This window comes from Echinococcus granulosus (assembly GCF_000524195.1).
Source record: "Echinococcus granulosus chromosome Unknown EG_S00081, whole genome shotgun sequence".
Classification (NCBI taxonomy): Eukaryota; Metazoa; Platyhelminthes; class Cestoda; order Cyclophyllidea; family Taeniidae; genus Echinococcus; species Echinococcus granulosus.
In genome coordinates, this window is record NW_020170461.1 from 171,222 (window position 1) to 190,346 (window position 19,125).

A 19,125-nucleotide genomic window follows, 5' to 3' on the forward strand; every position below is an offset into this window, starting at 1 on the left:
ATATTGGGAATTTAATGAATTTTATGGTCCTCGTACTGAATATCTAAAATATTCTAATTACGTCCGTGGGTTTTGGTTGAGTACAGGCTCAAACTTTCAGTTACGCACTCACACAAATTTGACAAAGGATGATTTGGACCAACAAATATCTGAGTTATTTGTATTCCAACATTTGTCGCAGTAATTTTCAGATAATAAAAGTTTTTTGTTGGGTGTTTTCTCCACCTACTGGCTTTTGACACTTTGAATTTTTCACACGCAAATATGTTGGAAGATTTCGGTATCCAAAAAACATGTTAAGTACATATATGTTGTTTAGCTATGTTAATAGGAGGAGCTCACCAATTTGACGCCTCCACGGGGGTTCGTTGTTCCGTCGGTTCTCTCGTTCTTGATGGCTCTGGATGATCATGGTAATGAAGTCGGGTATGTAACTCTCGTTTTCTTATTCCTCTTGCAGGAAATTGTTTGTTGGGGGGTTGCATCAGTCCACGAATACAAGTGAGCCAATTTTTGTAAATAATTGCCTGTAGATGGTTTGCACAATTATTTTTCCAAATTTGGGGATATCGAAGAATCAATCGTTATGATGGACAACCGAACGGGACGTTCACGTGGATTCGGCTACGTAAAGTTTAGGGAACCATCTGCTGTTGATCAAGTGCTTTCAAAAAAAACTCATGTAATTGACAATAAGGAAGTTGATCCCAAAAGATGTAACATAAATATGCGTGGAAAGGTTGGCTTTACTTTACCAATCTTATTGTTCGAACGCTTAGAATAAAAGGAGCCTCAAGATTTTTGTTGGTGGCATTGCTTTTGAGCATAACGAGGAGACCATCCGGAATTTTTTCCAATGTTTTGGAAACGTACGTTAGAATTGATTCTCCGCTAACTTGTTGTCTAGGTGACCGACGTTAATCTTTTGTCAAATCCGGGTCGACCACGCCATCGTGGCTTCGCCTTTGTTGGTTTCGATGATGAAGAAGTGGTGAAAAAGCTCATAAAAATGCATTTCGTCAACCTACACGGCAAGCAAGTTGAAATCAAACCCATGGAACCGCCAAATACTCAAAAGACCTTTGGTTATGTGCCTCCTGGTATGCTGAATACCCCAATTAGTCGGTCAGGTCGTGGTTACTCGCGTTTTGGCTCCTTCCATCAGCACAGTATCCCTTGTGAGTGGCTCTCTAGTTGCCTAGAATAACGTTGAGAAACAGAAGAATCCAGAGATCTTTTGTTTCCTTCCACGCTTCTAGATGGAGGCTTGAATTACTGGAGCCATAGCGGTAATGGCGATGGCAAGGCGGACCTTCTCACTGATGGGAATGGAGGTGGGAACGGTTGGAACCAGATAATAAATCATCACGGTAATCCAACGCGGAGTTCACAGCCCCCACCTCCGAATCAATGGAATGGATCTCAACCCCCCTCGTCCCTGAATGGATGCTGGGAGAGTCAATTGGCTGCTGCTGCTGCCGCGGCAGCTCTTCAATCTAATGGATTTTCATCACCTCAACAACAGTGGGGTTCACAGCCTTCGTCCGGCGGACGTGAGTACTTGATTTCTTATCCAATTTCTTCTGTAAAAATTCGGTTGAAAGTGAGTCTTTCGTATCCTTAATGGTGGCACTATCGATCCGTTTGGCTGTAGCTCCCTTTTGAGCTACCGTTGAATGGAAATATCCCCTTTACAAGGTCCGGTTCTATGTTCAAATGGAGCTTGAGTGTAGTTTTAGTAGAAGCGTGCGAAATGGTTGAGGGTGCGGCTAAATTGGTGCCACAAGGAGAACTTCATGCCACCATTGTCTTTACGAATCCTCTCTGAGTTGTTTCGACTAATTCGGTAGAGGTATTGTTCCATTGTTGGGCATGAAACAAATTCCGGGATCGGGACGTTCGGCAAAAAGCTATGTGAATTCTACCAGAATCCTATTATAGGTTACTTTCTTCGTTTTTTACGTAATTCTTCATATCTGTGTTTATTTTTTACGTTAGAATGCAGTCCATGGTGGTTTTTTGCGTCAGGATGCATTTAGTTAGGCGGTTCTTAGTACTAGCTGCTGCAACGATGCATCATTCCCAGTCTTTACACTCAGGCTTTGCCCTACCTTTGAAGTACTTATAGAGTTTTTAAAGGATTATTTTATATTTATGGGCTGGTCATTGTGGACTTAGCTCCGTTATGACATTACATTAAGTCAGTATGACTAGCAGTCCTCTTCTCATCGAGGTAGGTTCTTGGTTTTTCGTTTGATTTCTCGCGTTTCTTAAAAATAATAGTCTGGTGAAAGCTACTGAATCTGCATTCTGGATGGAAACAGATTAGTGATTTTGCTATTGCTCTGGCGCCAATGTACCCCGTGTACGTTTTGGCACTTCAGGATTGACTAGATACCGTTTTAGTGTTCGAATTACCTCCGAGGACGTTTGTGAGGTACGTAAATGTTGAAGCGGCTGGGGATCCGGAACTTGACCAACTTTCACTATGCAGGACTTGGAATTGGAATAATTGCCGAGAGTTAATTTTGACTTGGAAGCCCTTTTGTTGCTGGTATTCGTCTGGTAGATGTGAATACTTTTTTTCCTCGATTTCTTAGTGTGGGTGACGGTGTTTCCCTGGCAATCTGGTTAAATCGGTCTCCTAGGCCCCAGTATCATTTGCCAAACAGATGTGCGCGAGTGATGTATTCGGTTTGAATGTGATGGTTATCCAAAAGGGATTCTGATTTGACAATTTGCCATTTTTTGTTTCTAAATGTTATTGGTCTCGTATCATCTCGGTATTCTCTAGTTATCATTATTTTACTCCTGTGGTGACTCTTGAAAAAGTTGAGGCTTGTTATGGGTATAAAAAGGATTAGGAAGGGTTAGCTCAGACAGTTGAATTTACGCTGAAACGATTATGTGTGTGCACCTTGGGTGTTGCGCCAGTATTTATCTTTCACGCTTCGTTTTAGGAATGCGTTATGGAATTTCTTTTCCAGTACTTTGAGGCAAAGCATCTACTCGAGGACTGATATTCACACCTTGATCTTAACTAGCCCTAGCGATCTTCTCATGGCTAATTTCTATTCGCCTGATTTTGACTCGCCTAATTTCTGTATCGTCTCATCCACTGGATTCTACAGGGAACTTAGGATAGTCTGCTTTATTATGGGTTCTCTTCTTTGGTAGTAGCCAGCAAATTTATTTGGTTCTACGCTTCCGAAAAACCAGTTAAAGGCGCCAGAGTCATTGCTTTGTTGGCACTGTTGCAGCGCTTTAAAGTACCCTTACCCTTAACGCACACGAAGGCGCTTGGAAAACCAATGGCAAGGGTGAGGTGAACGGAGTTTCATGGCACCGTTGTTGAACCGGGATCACGATGCAGTTTAAAGGTCATGTGGCATAATTCTATTACTGTGTTTCGCTTTTTACTGGCTCTGAAATTTACCACCGCCTTGTCACTTTCATGAAACTAGAAGTCGTTGCTTTCTCCCCTTGTGTATGCATTGTCGCTGATCGTCGTTACTCGACTGGTTTTCTGCTTTTACAGTTATTGACTGCACCTTCCCAACTTTATTTCCCTAATCCAGTGTATTTTAAGGCGTTATCCTGCAATCAGAAGGTTTTATGAGCATATCGCTATCTCGACAATCTTGCCCTGCGATTTATGAATGCTAGTTTCTGTGGCTCTCCCTGCGTTGGGAAAAGATTAACTTGTTTTCAAAATGGGTCATTCCGCTTATTCGCTATCGCAGTTCCATATTTTTGACAACCCACGGCGTTCAGTTGTTATGCATGTGACACGTTTAAGTAGGGTAGATTGGCATCTAACTGGAACGGCGTAACACTGGCTTCTGCTAGCTGTTGAACGTGTCGACTGAAATTTACTTTCCATCGGTGAATCGCTTTGCTGCTTTATTGTAGGTTCCAATTCTTCACTCGAAAATATCTGCATCTCAATTGGATGCCTTTTTCTGTAATATTTGATTACTAATTTTATGCCAAGCAGGTGTTTGGGTTGTCACTTCCATGGTGCAGACTTTATTAAACGGTTTTACCTTTGTCTGAACCTGTTAAGTTAGAAGAGATCAATCAGCTCACTCTTCCACTTCCTATTTACCTGCTGCACATTTCCTCTCCACCCTCTAGCCGAAATAAGTGTTGGATCTGCTACAGCGAAACGGAATCGAATTCACCTCCATTTTATTTACGCAAGCTTATAAACACACACGCACACACGTCTTGTTCAGTCAACTTTACTATCAGTTTGTTTGCGCGGTTAACACTATTCGGGGGATTTTGGACTTTGTGATCACATAAGAACCACAGCTTTTTAGCATTTGAGTGCCACTGGCAGCGTAACTGCATAGCATTTTTTAGAAAAGACTAGCTATTTGATATTTCCAGTTTAATTGGACCACCTTGTTGTCGGAATGATTTTTTAACTTTTTTGGCTGTGTTCTATGTCAAACAAAGGTGTTGCACTCTTCGTAATGTTTTATGGGTTTGCACCGTCCAAAGCGATTTGGACCTTTGCGCTGACGTAGATGACTCCCTTGCATTCCGCTGAAAGTAACGCACGTAAAGTGAATAAGACGAGAGGTGTGCTATGGGATGCAGTTTGAAGTAATATTAAAGACATTTCGGTTCACACCAGTCCGGTGGTGGCTTTATTGCTTGTGCCAGAAGGGCTGAGATACTAGTGGCATGTGGCGGGCATGGACGGAGCAACTGCCCCTCTTTTACGTAGGCCCAGTTTCGTTTTGTTGGTTTCTTCTCGGCCATCACGATATAATTCGAGTGAACGGTCACCTAGTCCAAGGAAACTGGGTCAAGATAGGCATTGGTCGTACAAATTGTTTTTTTTTCGCACTTTAATGTATCAACTTGTGCCTTGCTTGCAAACCGATTCGTAGGAATTTTAGTTGTCAGGTGTGCCTTGGAGATGAATGATGCCCCACTTCATGGATATACTATTGGTGGAAAAATTGGCCCAAAAACAAAACCAATTTATAAAATACACGGTCGAAGGTAGCTCCTCGGAGTCACCTCCTCTTCGTCCCCATTTTCACTTAATGCAGACTTTAGCGCTTCGAGTTTTACCCATCCATATTGCGCATCTTTTGTATGAGACGTGTTTCATCCGTGAAATACTGGCCACGACATTTGTTTTCGTCCTAGACGGTTCAGCGTAGCATCCGTTAGATTTGCCGATCCTGTCACCTTTGTAGGGGTTGAGACATGCCGTAGAAATATAGAAGGATTGAGAAGTCAATCACCGCAGATTCAGTGGGCTATGATTGCAAATGGTAACCAAAGGCCCATTCGGGTGCAGACCTTTGAATCATTGGGTACATTTTTCATAAGGGATGAAAGATGCCGGGCGTATCCGAGATTAAAACACACCTACAAAATTGGTTGTTAATCACCGCTAAACCAATGCAACATGTTCTGTTTGTAGGTCCTTCAGGTTCGTGTTTCCGTGGTGATGGCAGTGGTTGTAGTGGTAGTGATGCTGGTGCTGGCAGCGGTAGTATCGAAGAAACACTAATGAACTACAATTCCTGGACCTCCCCCACTCTCCACCAACAGCAACATCAGGGCGGACCGTCCCATCCTCCTAGCAATCTCCAGCCAACCAGTGACCAGTTCTCTCGTCGCATCATTGGTAACGTCGGTGTTGGAGGCACCAACGATGACAGTCACTTCGCCAATACCTGGAACACTGCAATGCCTAACAATAGAGTCAATCAGTGGAGCAGAAATTCTATGCCTCTGTGGAGTAGCGGTTCTGTCGTTCGGACTGATCGGGGTGATTCACCCACCGGAGCTAGGCTGGGTGGTGTAATGAGTCTCAGCTCAAATGCTGATTCTTCCGGTAAGTTGGCATTCATGTCCTTTAATTTGTAGATATTACATTAATCAAGAATATTTTGTTTCCTATTTGGTTTTCTCATTTTTAAGTGCGAAACTTCCTACATTATTTAATTATTCAGTAATTTTGGTACCCTTGAATTTTGTGAGTTTTTTCTCCAGTAGCTAGTGTGTGAAGATCTATATAAACCTTTTTTAAGCCCACTTCTTGTCTTTCTTCCACAATAAAACCACCTTCGATCATGTGAATTCACAGCGGTTGAGTTTTGCAGTTGGGTTATTGAATTGTGTGGGTGCTGGTGAGGCGGTTTACTTGGAACAACGATAGGGTGACTACTGTAACAGCCATTCAGGCTGAATCTTTGAATGGATCAAGTGCCTTTCCCCCTCACAGTTCTTAAATCTCCTCTAAAGACGAAAGCCTGACGGGATTCAAAGACTCACATGTAGCGAGAAAAGCACTTTTCCGCATCGTTTGTTTGTGAGTAGGCGTTGGCGGTTGCAGGAGCACAGCGCTTTGCTCTTCGTGGCAAAGCCTTCTGAATTGGCAGGGCTACGAAAGGTTTTCATCTGTTTCATAGCAATTCCCACCAAATGTGGCAATTGCAATGCGTTGGCGAAATTTAATTACTCATCAGCATTTCCTTACCGCACCCTTAAAAGTTTCAAAAGTCACACCTAATCCATGCAACAGGGCTGGTCGCATTCCTTGTCAGTATGCAAAATGAAGGGATAAATTAGAACGCAATTCTTCTGACGTGGAACTACTTTGGGAAGTATCAAGCGTACCTTGGCAATCTGTAACAAATTCTTCTAAAAAACTGTTTGACGCGCAACAACTGCAAAAAAGCTTGCTAATCTGTCTTTTTTTGTATTAAAGTATACACCATCATTATCAGTAATCCCTTCCCAACGTTTTGCTATCCGTGGAAAAATATTCTAGCTCCAGTTACCCGTATTTCTACCTCACTTTTGTTTTCTATGTCAATTTTGCCTTATATGTTATTGTTGAGGGCTAAGAAGCGGTGGTGCTTATCATTTGTTGTTTAAAGAAATAGCACTGAAGGGAGTACGGAGAGGGTGAAGGTGGGGTAGTGCCTCTCTGGCTCTCTCCCTCCCATCCTGAGGCTCGGTATGAGATCATGGATAGTCCAATATGACTAGGAAAAGAACATTCTTTTCACTGAGTTATGAATTAATGATGTTTTTTAAAAGGTTCTTTTCACACCCGCCTGGGAGTCGAGTAGGTGAAAATTCATTGTTAATTAGTCCTTGGCCTTCAGCAAGAATTTTGCAGTAAACAACTCCGTCTTTCCAGTGGGAAGTAGTAACTCAGGAGCGGGTAGATGGTATGTTACTTCCCCTTTAATTCCACACCCAAAGTCATTTCTCGTCAATTGGTAGAGGGTCCGCAATGCACTACCACTTTTTTTAAACCTGGAAGCTACCCTATGGGAGCTTTTGAAGCTTGTTGTGTCATCATTTATTTGTCTATGGCACAGCGTCCATTTGCTTTGCGGATATCATGGCCTTCCCTTTCCACCCGATGTTGTTATAAACGAACCTTTTTACCACTTGCAGTAAGCATTGCTGCATGTTGTTCTTGGCTCGCTTACCCCGAGTGATATTTACGACATGGAAATGCCATTCCTCATGATAAGGAATAGGGCGTTCCCTTACGAACTTGGTGCACCTACTGTTGAATCAAACAATTTGTTAATTTGTTTGTTTTGTATGCTGCTGTACCCTCTGTAACGGGAGGCTTTTGCATCTGTGAGGGTAAGTTGAACTCGACTGACAACGTTCCAGTTGGGATCACATGAGGTCTCGTGATGATACGCTAGTTACAGATAAGTTGGAGGGCAGTAGGAGGGGAAGCGGGCTAAAGGTTAACCCACCGAACCCCAACAGACCGATGCGTGTCCATACTTCACAGTGCATGCATGTGAACAGCGGCATGTCTTCTATAGGAGCCCGCAAGGTAAAACAAGTCATTTCACTTGGCTCTACCGCAAACAACCTGAAACGCTTCTGTTCTCCTGACAAGTTAACGGTTTGCTTATATTTGTTTAAACAGAATACCCTTACCAAGCCAAGATTCATTAAAGTTCGCGGTCGGGCACTTGCGATGGAGAGAGGGAGTTACTGTTCAAACTAGACTGTGACAGAGCCCTGTGTTTTGCTGTCATTGGTAGGTGACTCCGACGGCCTGTGTTTACAAGTCACCAGGAGAGTGTAAACGCTAGTTAGACTGACCGGTAATGCTTGGCCTGGTGTCAGTTCATCACTTTTACGTACCTCCGATCATTCGTTTGCGGTTAAGGCCTTGGTTTGAAATGGTATCATACCTTGCGGCGTGTCTACCGCTCTTATTTGGAGCTGTTTCCGACTGTCTGTCACTTATTGCTTCACCACCTTAATCTCTTGGCGCTGACTTTCAAGTCACTTGGAATCATTTCATCCAAATTAGATTTCCAAAGCACTGGGGTATTTCGGGTGTTTACAGGCCCTATTTGTCACTGAGCGCATTTTTTCACTCTGTGGCTTATACTTTATTCATCACTGAGAGGTTATAACACTCGTTTAAAACAGCGGTATGTATCAGCTCTGTGAAGACGGCCATAATGAATTTACTGTCTCACGTTCCTGTTCCTTCGTGCTCTAGTTTAAGCCTTATGTTCGTCGAATTCATGCCCTGTAGGTAGCTTTTGCTTTCTTGTTTAGGGCCATTGTTATCAGTGAAAAATAGATAACTGTGTAGCGACCTCGTAGAACTTGCGATTCTAACAACTGATGTAAGGGTAGTTTTGGGATTTTTTTCCCTCCTCCTAACCAAGCAGTAGAGTTGAGGTGCTACTGACTCATTTCTGCTCGAAGGTTATGTAACATTCTTCGACCATTTCGATAGTAGACTACATACCTGCCTTACTTCCTTCGAGAAGGAGTAACTACTAGCCTTCAAACTTGCTGTCCTACTAGCTAATTGTGGGGAATCAAAAGTTAGCAGACACGTTGCTGCAGGCCCTAGCAGGACAAGATCTCCCCCCTTGGCTACTAAACATGGCATTAAAATGAAACTTCCTCTAGCGAAGCCATTGTCTGTCGCGCAGTGATCTAATTTTACCACTTGTGTGTTCATAGTTTTTTTCCTCCCCTCGATTTGCCTCTGAAGACGTTATAATTCGCACTTTTTGGATTAAAGAAAGGGTGGCGAGAGAGGTCTGTAGTCTTGGCTATACGAGTCACTTGCATCTAGAATGAATTCGCGAAAATGCAATAATTCCGCCTTTTACAGTCTTTCTTTTGCTTTAAACGCCATCTTCGCCATTCCCTGTGACGATGACTCTTCTGTTTTGGCCGCTACAACACTTTCTGGGTGAATCTACTTTCACCCGCCGGATAAGAACAGGGTCAGTACGAGGATACGAACTCTTAAATCGCATAGTCTCTTCTTGCAAACTTTACCCTCCATTGATTAATTTGCATCCGTGTATCGCGTTTTTATGGTTCGTGTGTCATTTCTCCTCATTTTCTTATCCTTTTAACCTGCCTTGTTCCTTTTCTTTTTCATTCGAAATAGTTGATAAACAAGTGTTTTTTTTCTCTTCTCCTCCGTTATGGCTTCCGCAGTCTTAGCTATCCTTCCATGGAAGGCATCACCTAGGAACTGCCTAATGTATTTAAATTTGAATCATTAGTTCTTGCTATATATTTTACGAATGCAGAGCTCGAACTACTTCAGCGTAGAAGTGCCGCGATTTTTAGGTGTGTGAAGGGCTGAACGGGTAGGAGTCATAGCTGCCACGATCTGTTGTTGTTGCATACCGATGACGTGGAGATTGGGGCGTGTGGTGTTTGAAAAAGTATTGCATTCCCCAAACACGCTTTCGTGTCTTTCACTATTCCACGAAACCCTTTTTTCTACCATTTTGGTACAGCAAATTTCATCAGCCTTCGTTGTAACACTTTGTTGCCATGGGGATACACTTGGCGTTAACCTTGCCTCTCGGTGGGATACTGCATGATCTGCCTCCTTTTTTGCCTCGTGTACTGAATCTTGCCTACTATTTGCGTATCGCCTGCTGGTAATTATGTGTCAAAGAAATAAAAGGTCGAGGTCGACTGCGATATAGCCTCCAGGCCTGGGGTTTTATTTAAATTAAAGTTAATTGTTATCCTCTTAGATTGCCACTCATTCTACATTTATCTTTTACCACAAATTGTCTATTAATCTGGGAAAGAGTATGAAATTGATAGTTTTGGCCCGCAGCTACCGATTTGTATTACTTGACGCGGGTTCCACAGCTCCTACGGCAAATTTCCTCTGGATAGATGCTTTGGATGTTCGATCTACCGCTATGGTTAGGGTGGATATCGATAGGTCTTCATTGGTTTATCCTCTCCCTTACCTCCCTAATGAGAAGTAGCTATCCTGGAAATAACTTGGGCCATCCTAGTTCTTTCATAAATCACGCAAACGTTTCCGTGGGGTGCTTTCAATTTTCTTATTTTTATCGGTTTAGATGTTCGCATACCAGCGGCCTACGCAATTGCATCTGTTACTGGTACATTTTATAACCTGCCTATGGCAATCGTCCCAGCAAGTTGGCTACGAATGATTGCCAAAAATTTGTGCCTGGTAGGTAGCATAGCGTTGAGCGCAAAATCCGCATTCCCAACTTGTCCGCTGGTCTATTTCTTTCATCCCGTTCATGGTCAATCTCCAAGTTAGCTTTTTTCCACCTCCAATCCTTTGCGGCGCTTTATATTTGCTGATAAAGGCCCGGGTTTGTGTCTCCCTGTCTTAGTTTGGCGTCATTAAATGCATGTTTTTTGTTCTTTTCCCTTTATACATCAACCCAAGTTTCATAAACAGGTTGGAGGAGTTGAAAACAGAAAGTTGAATGCAGAATGTTCTTGGTCGTAGGTGTGGGGTCACGTTGAACCACTGAAGCATCCAGGGGTGGATTGTGCTGGTTGAACCTCCTCTCAGATGCTGGTAGCCAATGCCTTACCATTCCTTTTTACTTCTTGTCAGTACTGGGAACGAAGTCTCCATTCTCACTCGGAATTGCCCTTAATCCTTCTCCTTCTGCAGGCATCCTTTTTTTGGCCGTCAGATTGTTTTCCAGGCATCAGGAAGGATCTGACAGAAAAATACGCGATCTATTGTTGACCTAGTTGCTACAAACTAGTATTTCGCTTGACAGCTAATATTAATGTAAGGTCATAAACAAACTATGTGGCCTTTTGCCCTACAGTCGTGCTAATTGGCAGTTCAACAGGCTTGGCATCCGGTCCCATGTTTGGGATCTGCTTCTGTCCTTCATTTTATCCACTTGTTGCCTTTTTTACCAGCAAGTAGTCAAGCTGCCTTCTGCCGTTGTGTAGCCGATTTTGTCAAACCTTGTCTAGTCTTATTGGCACAGCGTACTTTTAGGACCAAAAGTTACTATTCAACAGTTTTTGGTGATGTCACAGCGGTCTGCGCCTTACTATCACTAATTTCTGTGTTTTGGCAGCCCTTTTCACTTTCCTGCGATGATTGCTAGCATCACAGAAAAAAGTAAGGCATTACTTGACGCGCTCCTCAATTTACATGCTGCACACCACTTACATGAGATCTATTGAACAAAAAGGGAAGGTCATGCCCTGTTCATTGTGTCCTGTCGCCCCTTTCCACTCTCCACAACACAGTGTTGCGAAGTCGACTTTTATATGACCAATTTATCTCTCTAGAAGGCAGGATAAAAAAAGGTCAACCTCTTTTCCCTTCCTTTTCTACCCCACTGTTACTCCCTAACCATCAATTCTGTCTCTCATGTGGTTGTCGAACGCCAAGAAAAGGTGTAATACTCATCGCTTGCGGATGGGAGGATGAGGGTGGGGGTAGTATCCTTCGCGCTCTCTTCCTACATCGCCCTGCAGGGTCTTTCGCAACGGTGTGTGAAGTATGCGGTCTCGTGCGCTATCTTGTCTTATAAAACTCGGCAGAGCGCTTTTTCTCACTGGTTAGTTTTTCATACCTTTCAAGGCGCATTGAGTGGGATCTCAATGGTGCCTTTTTTTGGCCTTTAGTGACATTGAGTAATTGCGTCTGCAATCCACTACATGCACACACACGCAAAGCAAGCAGACGTAGGTCTGTGCAGTAGGTGGGTAGACCGTTCGGGTGTAATTAATGGTGGAATCTCATTCTCCTAATATCCTCCACAAATTTCACCCTCAACTCATTCACGGTAAACGTCACTGAAAGTGGGTCTTAGCTTGCTTACCTCGAGCGATATTTACTACAGGGATATGCCATTCTTCATGATAAGGAATGGGGTGCTCCCTTCACGAACTTGGTGCACCTGTCCTCGAGTGATTTATCGACAGGCTGGAACCAGTTGTTGATTGTTCTGCCACTGCATCCTCGGTGACGGGAGGTTTTGTGACTGTGGAGGTAATTCGAATTTGACCGGTAAGGCAGACAAAGTTCAAGGTGGGGTCACAGGACGATATGAGAACTAAAAATAAACTGGACGGTAGTAAGATGGGAAGCAGTCTAAAAGTCACTATACTTAAATCCGATGGGGTTGGCGTGGCCATGCTTCACAGTGGAGGCATATGAACAACTTCATGTATTCAACAGGTGTCCTTAGGTTAAAACAAGTCACTTCACTTGGCTCTACTGCAAACAACTTGGGACGTTTCTGTTCACCTGCCAAGGTGACGGTTCGCATATGCTTATTTAAGCTGAATGCCATAACAAAGCCAGAATTTATTAAAACTTGCAGTCGGACACTTGCGATGGAGAGAGACGGAGGTAGTGTCCAAACTAGACTTTGAGAGAGCTCTGTGTTTTGCGAAATTGCGTGACGCTGTCGTTGGTAGGTGGCTCCGACAGTCCGTGTTTACAAGTCTCCAGGAGCGTGTGAACGTCAGTTACATCGGCTGGTAATGCTTGGCCTGGTGTCGGTTCATCACTTTTACGTACCTCTGATCATTTGTTTGTAGTCAGGATCACATGAAGCTGAACCCAACCAACGCTTGATGATATGAGAGTGGAAAATATGCTGGAAGGCAGTAGAAGGAGTAGTAAGCCATGGTTACCCCGATGGACCGACGCATATCCATGCTTGTAAACAGTTGTTTTCAGTCTGCAGGTGGCCAGGTGTTACAACGACAAACCGTTTCACCGAGCTGCATTGAAAACTGTGTGAACTTTTTGTTTGTTTATGCAGCTATGCTAATTGGGCTTTTAATCTCTCGCGGTGCCACTTGTGTAGCAAATTACTGTCCAACTGGGCGCCTTCTGTGAGGCGGAGCTTAAAGTTAATAGTAAGAAGTCCTGTGAGATTTGGGAGGAGATTAGCTGTATTTCATGGTTCTCATCATTCTTGCCCCACATTTCCTTTTACCGTCCTGTCTGTGCTTACCTATTTGTTTAGTCATTCAGTGAAGCTTTTTCTCAATCTTCCTCTCCCCCTAAATCGTTTGACAACCAAGGAGCTTGTGTCGTCTTATCGCTGCTCCTATCCTAAAATTATTGTTTTTTTAACCATTTCTGACAGTACATAAACTCTCCCAATTGGTACTCTTGCCATGGCATTGTCAACTTCTCCTACTTAGGCTATCATTTGTATATCTTGCACAGGGATGTCATTATGCCTTCTTTATGACTTGTTTATCGTCCTCATGCTACTGTGCCTTGGTAGCTTTTCGGTAACTCAAAATAATTGTTATTGCCCCATCCACTTGCCTACTAGGGACGCGATGAAATGTTGGAATATTTCCATAGGCAGAAAAGCTGACGAACTGTGAACAGAAAGGTCATGACTCTGAGATGGAAATTCAAACAATTGCGATCACGGGTAGTTCCTGGCTGAAATTGTCTCGTCAGGTCATTTTTTTGCATTCGTGTCACCCCGCGGACCCGCTTTATTGATCGGGCAGGGGGATGGAAACCGGTCGTCTGTGTTTTTTTGTATGCTGCAATCGTAAAATTGCACCTATATGGGCCGCCGTCACCGTTGTGACGTTTTCAGTCTGCTTTTTTATTAATGTGTCGGATTTTGTTGTTTTGGCTTAATACCTTCTTTTGCGGGGTATGGGACGTTGCTAGGCCACTTTGACTGCTGTTGTTGTTAGGGCTATTCCCTCTCGAACACAGTTTGCTTTTCGTTTCAATCCGGACAAATTTTGAAGCCAGAAGAGGAGGGTCGCAATTGGATAATCTAATCCCCCCCTTGTTACCTGTGTGGCGTTTGTATCATAGACGGTGAAGGCTTTACAATGGATGTGCGACCTTAAGCTTTAGAGGTTTTCCAAATCAGAAATGATTTCTTGGTTGTCTATCTATCCGCATTGTTCCTAATCCTTGCTGTTCTGCTGTTGACTTGTAGTCTTCAGAATGGACGACGGAATGTACAGGGCGACACCTGGTACCGGTGTCAATGGACTAACAACAGGAGGCGGTGCAGGTTTGGGCACACCCGAGGGGACGACTTTCCTTACCTCCGAGGCAGCATCGGCGTCTGACTGGCAGTCCACAGTGGCTGCAGTAGCCGCAGCAGCCCAACAGCGCTCTATGCTAGCTGCTGCAGCTGCAGCTGCCGCAGCTGCGGCATCTCAAATGAAACGATGAGGCGAAAGACAAAAAAAGAAGATTGGCGAAAATGGGATTTACCTCCATCCCCTCCCTCCTTTTCTAGGCGTCATTTTTATCTGCATCAATTTTCTTTTCTCCCCTAGGCTTGATGTTGATGGTGTGATGATGCGGTGTTGCTCTGATTTACTCTTAAACGTCCCCTTGCTCTCTCTCCCTATTGCCCTTTTAAATCTTGTCTGGCCTCATCCCAACCCAACAATCATGGTTAGCTGTGATCTTTTGTCTTCATCTCCACCGACCCCACCCCTCCCTCCCCCGCCTTCTCCAGTGTACAGGCTATGTTCTGTAACCCCTATATATATGTATACTTAGAAATTATGGGCCACCTCCTCCATCCCTTGTTATTTGTTTCCCACAACGAATCAGGTTTACGCTTATTATTAATCCCTTGACAATTGATGCTATCTATATATACATATATGTGTATTGCTACTAATGCCACTGCTATAAGTAGTATGTGCGTGCGTGTATGCTTAGTAACACACCAGGTAAAGATTCTTTTTATTTTACCCCCTATCTTACTTCCTCCCCTCAACTACTAGTGTATTGTGGCTGCTAATGCTGTTATCATGGCTGTTGCCATTTTATATTATTACCCAATCGCAACCTCGCCCCCCTCCTCCCACCTCCCCTTGACCCCCCTTGTATTCTCAACCTATTCTAAGCATACACCTTTAAGTATATATTATACTGGAATGGACGACGGTTTTATGCTCTAAGTGGTGGGGATTGTCTCTGGTCGTGTCTGCATAGTTCCAGGTTTGACTTCATGATTCGCCGACCTTCCGGGGTGTGGGCCTTGGAGGCACGTGCTCACCTTCGAGAGTAGGGCCAACTCGGTTCTCAAGGGCACGGCAACTAACAGTCCCTGCGTGGGCGGGCGCACACACCTTTCTCCCAGCTTACTCATGCGGGTCGGTAACACAAACATCCGCGTTAAGCCTTTGTTTTGTGATTGTTCAGGTTGGCAACTCGGATGGATGTCGCATCATGAGACAAAAGACGACATAGTGCTCGGACACCTGGCGACAGTTAAAAAAACAGCCAATACAGTACATAGCCTCTCTCCTCTTTTGAGCTTCGTCTCCGGTGCTCCCCTTGGTCAACCTTCCGCGTCAGCCATCCCACAGTAATTGGCTTTGTAAGGGAAACACCCGCCAGTCAAACGTGCCACGGATTGTCTTTGTTGCGAGTTCTGGCTTGCGTTAACGGGGGGCTGGAGGAGTGTTGGAGGGTTTTCCTTCTGCCCATTTGCCAGCAGGTTATTTCGTTGTCTGTCGGTCCGCCTATTGGTGCAATCTTGATGCTTTTTCGACCCATTGTCTGCCTTCTTCATGATTATAGCTGTGATTGGTTGGAAGCTTTCACTGGTAGCCCCCAAGCTGCTGAACTCATGCATAGATGACCTGGCAAGAGTGGAGTTGATCCCCAGTCTGAGGACGTGTCAGAGGAAGTGCGATGTGCCCGCCTAGGGGCTATCACTTAGCACCATTCGGTGCATGACGGGATTCTATTCTACCTTGACACAATTAATGAATTGACTTTCGGGTTGCCTTCACTCCGGCGTGGCAATCCTAAGAGAAGTTGGTTACTATGGCGGGGGAAATAAATGAAAGGGGACTGTCATATTCTGGCACTGGGGGATATGGACAGATTGATTTCAGTTGTAAAAATGCAGTGAGATTACAACTCGATGAAATCTAGCCACATTCCATGCGTGGTCTCTGTGTGGCACTTCGAAGCTCTGGAATTCAGCCATACACGGCGGACTCTTCCTCCTGTGGTGATTGGGTCTCTGACCAGCCAATGAAAAGAAGGATTGGTATTCTCTTGAGTCGGATTGGCTACGGCGTTAGGAATTTTTCCCGGCATCGTAATAGTGCATGCCAATGCGAGGCTAGTAACCATGTTTTAAATGCCAAATATCAACTCACTCCAGGTCAATGCAGAGAAGATTTTGTCACTCTGGCAGGTGATTCTATATTAAAGGCACACACTCATATCAAATCGCCATCTGAACGTGCCAAAAAAAGTAGGGTCATCAGAGGCAGAGAGATGAGGAGAAGAACGCGGCTAAGTAGGTGGATGTGTCCCACTTCAAATTCAAAACTTTTTTGGAGAATAGGCAGTACGTTTGACTGCTCAGGCACTTCAGTTTCCATGGGTTGTACTTCTGTCTTGATAATATGGCCGTGTCTGCAGACTCTTGTCGGTACTTCTATGCATGAATGACAAATTTTACACCTTGCCATAACATATTGTAATTTCAACCTAGGTTCCCACGGCACGCTACAAACAAACTTGGTTTTGGGGGCGAGTGACACATGTATGTGACATTGACAACTGAAGTAACACTAGAGCCTTGGACATCTTGAACGCCTTTATTACGGAGTTGTCTACTCTACTCACCGCAAGACGCATCATGCCAAGTCACGACTACCTCAACACCATTCAGGTAGACGACTGGGCAGCAGTGTGATGCAAAGAAAGGATGAAGTTTGAAAGTTCCTCAGATTGATGCCTAGTATTAGCTCCATGAGGACACTTCAAAGTGTCGCTGATCAGACGATTCTACTTTCCAGCAAGCGTTCCCAAATTGATGGAGTTGCATCAAATGTGTTCAATGAATGCGTTGTAGAGCACTGCTTAGACTTGAGCAGTACAAAGTCTGTGAATCATCCTTCCTTAATCCCCAATGCGGTTTCCATAGAGGATTCGACCAGTCGAAACCCATGAAATTGACTGAATGACTCACCGGCATTAATTCACGTCCTCAAGTTGAAGAATGAGCAAGGGGTTTGGGTTAAGAGGGAGGAGGAGAGTGGAGGAGGGCTGGAGGGAACTCTCAAAAGATGGAAGGAAGGGGGGAAAGAGGCTGATGGTATGTCGTGGATTATACCTCTTTCTCAGTCACATCAATGTAGATTTTCGGCGAGCTCAGGGAAGACGGGAATATTACTGTCAAATGCCATCATGATGGTGAGTGAAATTAGTATGAGATGGAGAGGTTAAGTGATTAAGTAACCGTGTTAAGCAAATACAGGTTTGGTGATCCCTGAGAGGTTAAAACGGTGCGAAAGTTTAATGCAGAAGTAACATTGTGCAATGTGTGACCTCTTTATCACCTTTTAAAGGTCACATTTATTGCTCTAACAGACTGTGCAATCATGTGTTGTCAATATGATGCTATGTGCGTCTGTAAAATTCACACTCAGTGGGTGACTTAAAGTCCGACCTCCAGCATGGAGCCTAGGACTCTTCACTGTTTACTAGTCAGCCGACCAATCAGTTGTTGTTGCTCCTCACCACCAATGCAAGCAAGCAGAGTTGTCTCTCACCTCACGACAGGGCGCTACAGTACAGAGGGATGACTTGCTATGGCATACTTCAAGACGTAGGTCACATGATCGCGTAGTTGAATACGATGGTTAGTGGACGTGGTGTTAAGTGGCCGCCTATAAGACCTTCAAGATGATGACACATGGTTCCGTTCATGCTACCGCCCACGCTAATTGCGCCGAAGACCTATGGGTCATCTAAAAGGAAGTAAAACAAAGATCGTCCATACAAGCTGAGAGATTGCAGTGGTGAATCACTCAAGTATAAAGATATCACGATTCGAAAAAAAAAAATATGTCTGGGAATACGCTTTTCTGTAGGTAAAAGATATTGGAAGGTAAGGAACGGCGTAACAAGACTAGTAAATCTAGAATTGTGGACAAGTGATGGATAGTTTACTTGACCCCAAATAGTTGGATGGAATGATGGATGCTCAATGGATGAACGAATGCATACGAGATGGATGGATGGATGCATGTTTGGCTGCGGGATGGACGAGTTGAAGGCTGCAAAATAAGCTAATTTTAGTTGTGATCAGAGTGCCTATTTGCCAAAATCACTTTCCTCATCAATCACCAATTTATGACAAGCCTGGCAGCTGTCATTTCACCTTTTTTTACAAATTTTGCTTCCCCCAACCTGCACAATAACCAACTGTGCAGTAACATTCTTCCACCCAATCGATAGGTTCTGTACAACATCCTCCCAACCAATCAAAATGCTTGTGTGCAATTGCAGGTGCTGATTGGCCAAATAAGTTGTGCCCAAATCAGATGCTAAATATTTCCTTTTCGCGTAGTTGAATCAGCACTAATGAAACAGAATATGACATTTCTGGATTTCGAAGACGAGGAGGAGTTGGAGGGTGAGGATGGAGCCTTCAAGGACACCATAATTGAACCTCCTTCTCTTCGGCCGAAGCCTAATAAACCCGCCGCTAACAGCCAACAGGGGAGAGCACCAACACTAACCATTGAAGTTGTTCGAGTTGGCCGACCTTTAAAAGTTGGTTTACAATTCATCTTTATAACAATACAAAATTAGTTTCATACAAGAAAATATGTAACTGATTCTCCGATATATTTTTGCAAATTATTATGCGTATCTGGTCCATCAGGGCTAGAACATATCTCATTTTATGATCTTATTTGTTTTATTTTTTCCACAAACCGCTTCAGAAGGCTGTGATGTTAACATCTAATGTGGAATTTGAAGGCTGAAAAACACGAAACGTATCATTTGTTTTTGCAGCCCGTTGACAAATTAAGTTG

General features: G+C 43.9%; 2 protein-coding genes across 2 annotated transcripts; both read left to right on the forward strand. All coding sequences in view use genetic code 11, as the record gives it.

Annotated features, from left to right (window-relative positions):
- Positions 1–394: 394 nt before the first annotated feature.
- Positions 395–14,491, forward strand: EGR_07574 (DAZ-associated protein; the record flags this gene model as incomplete). Its single annotated transcript, XM_024496823.1, has 10 exons — positions 395–426; positions 461–501; positions 534–739; positions 780–869; positions 908–1,178; positions 1,260–1,553; positions 5,459–5,866; positions 10,386–10,501; positions 13,646–13,718; positions 14,250–14,491. 10 exons carry the CDS (start codon positions 395–397, stop codon positions 14,489–14,491), a joined length of 1,773 nt encoding a protein of 590 aa, XP_024348759.1.
- Positions 14,492–18,667: 4,176 nt separating this feature from the next.
- On the forward strand, positions 18,668–19,042 carry EGR_07575 (hypothetical protein; the record flags this gene model as incomplete). The annotated part of the gene is made up of 2 exons (XM_024496824.1): positions 18,668–18,859; positions 18,899–19,042. 2 exons carry the CDS (start codon positions 18,668–18,670, stop codon positions 19,040–19,042), a joined length of 336 nt encoding a protein of 111 aa, XP_024348760.1.
- Positions 19,043–19,125: the final 83 nt, after the last annotated feature.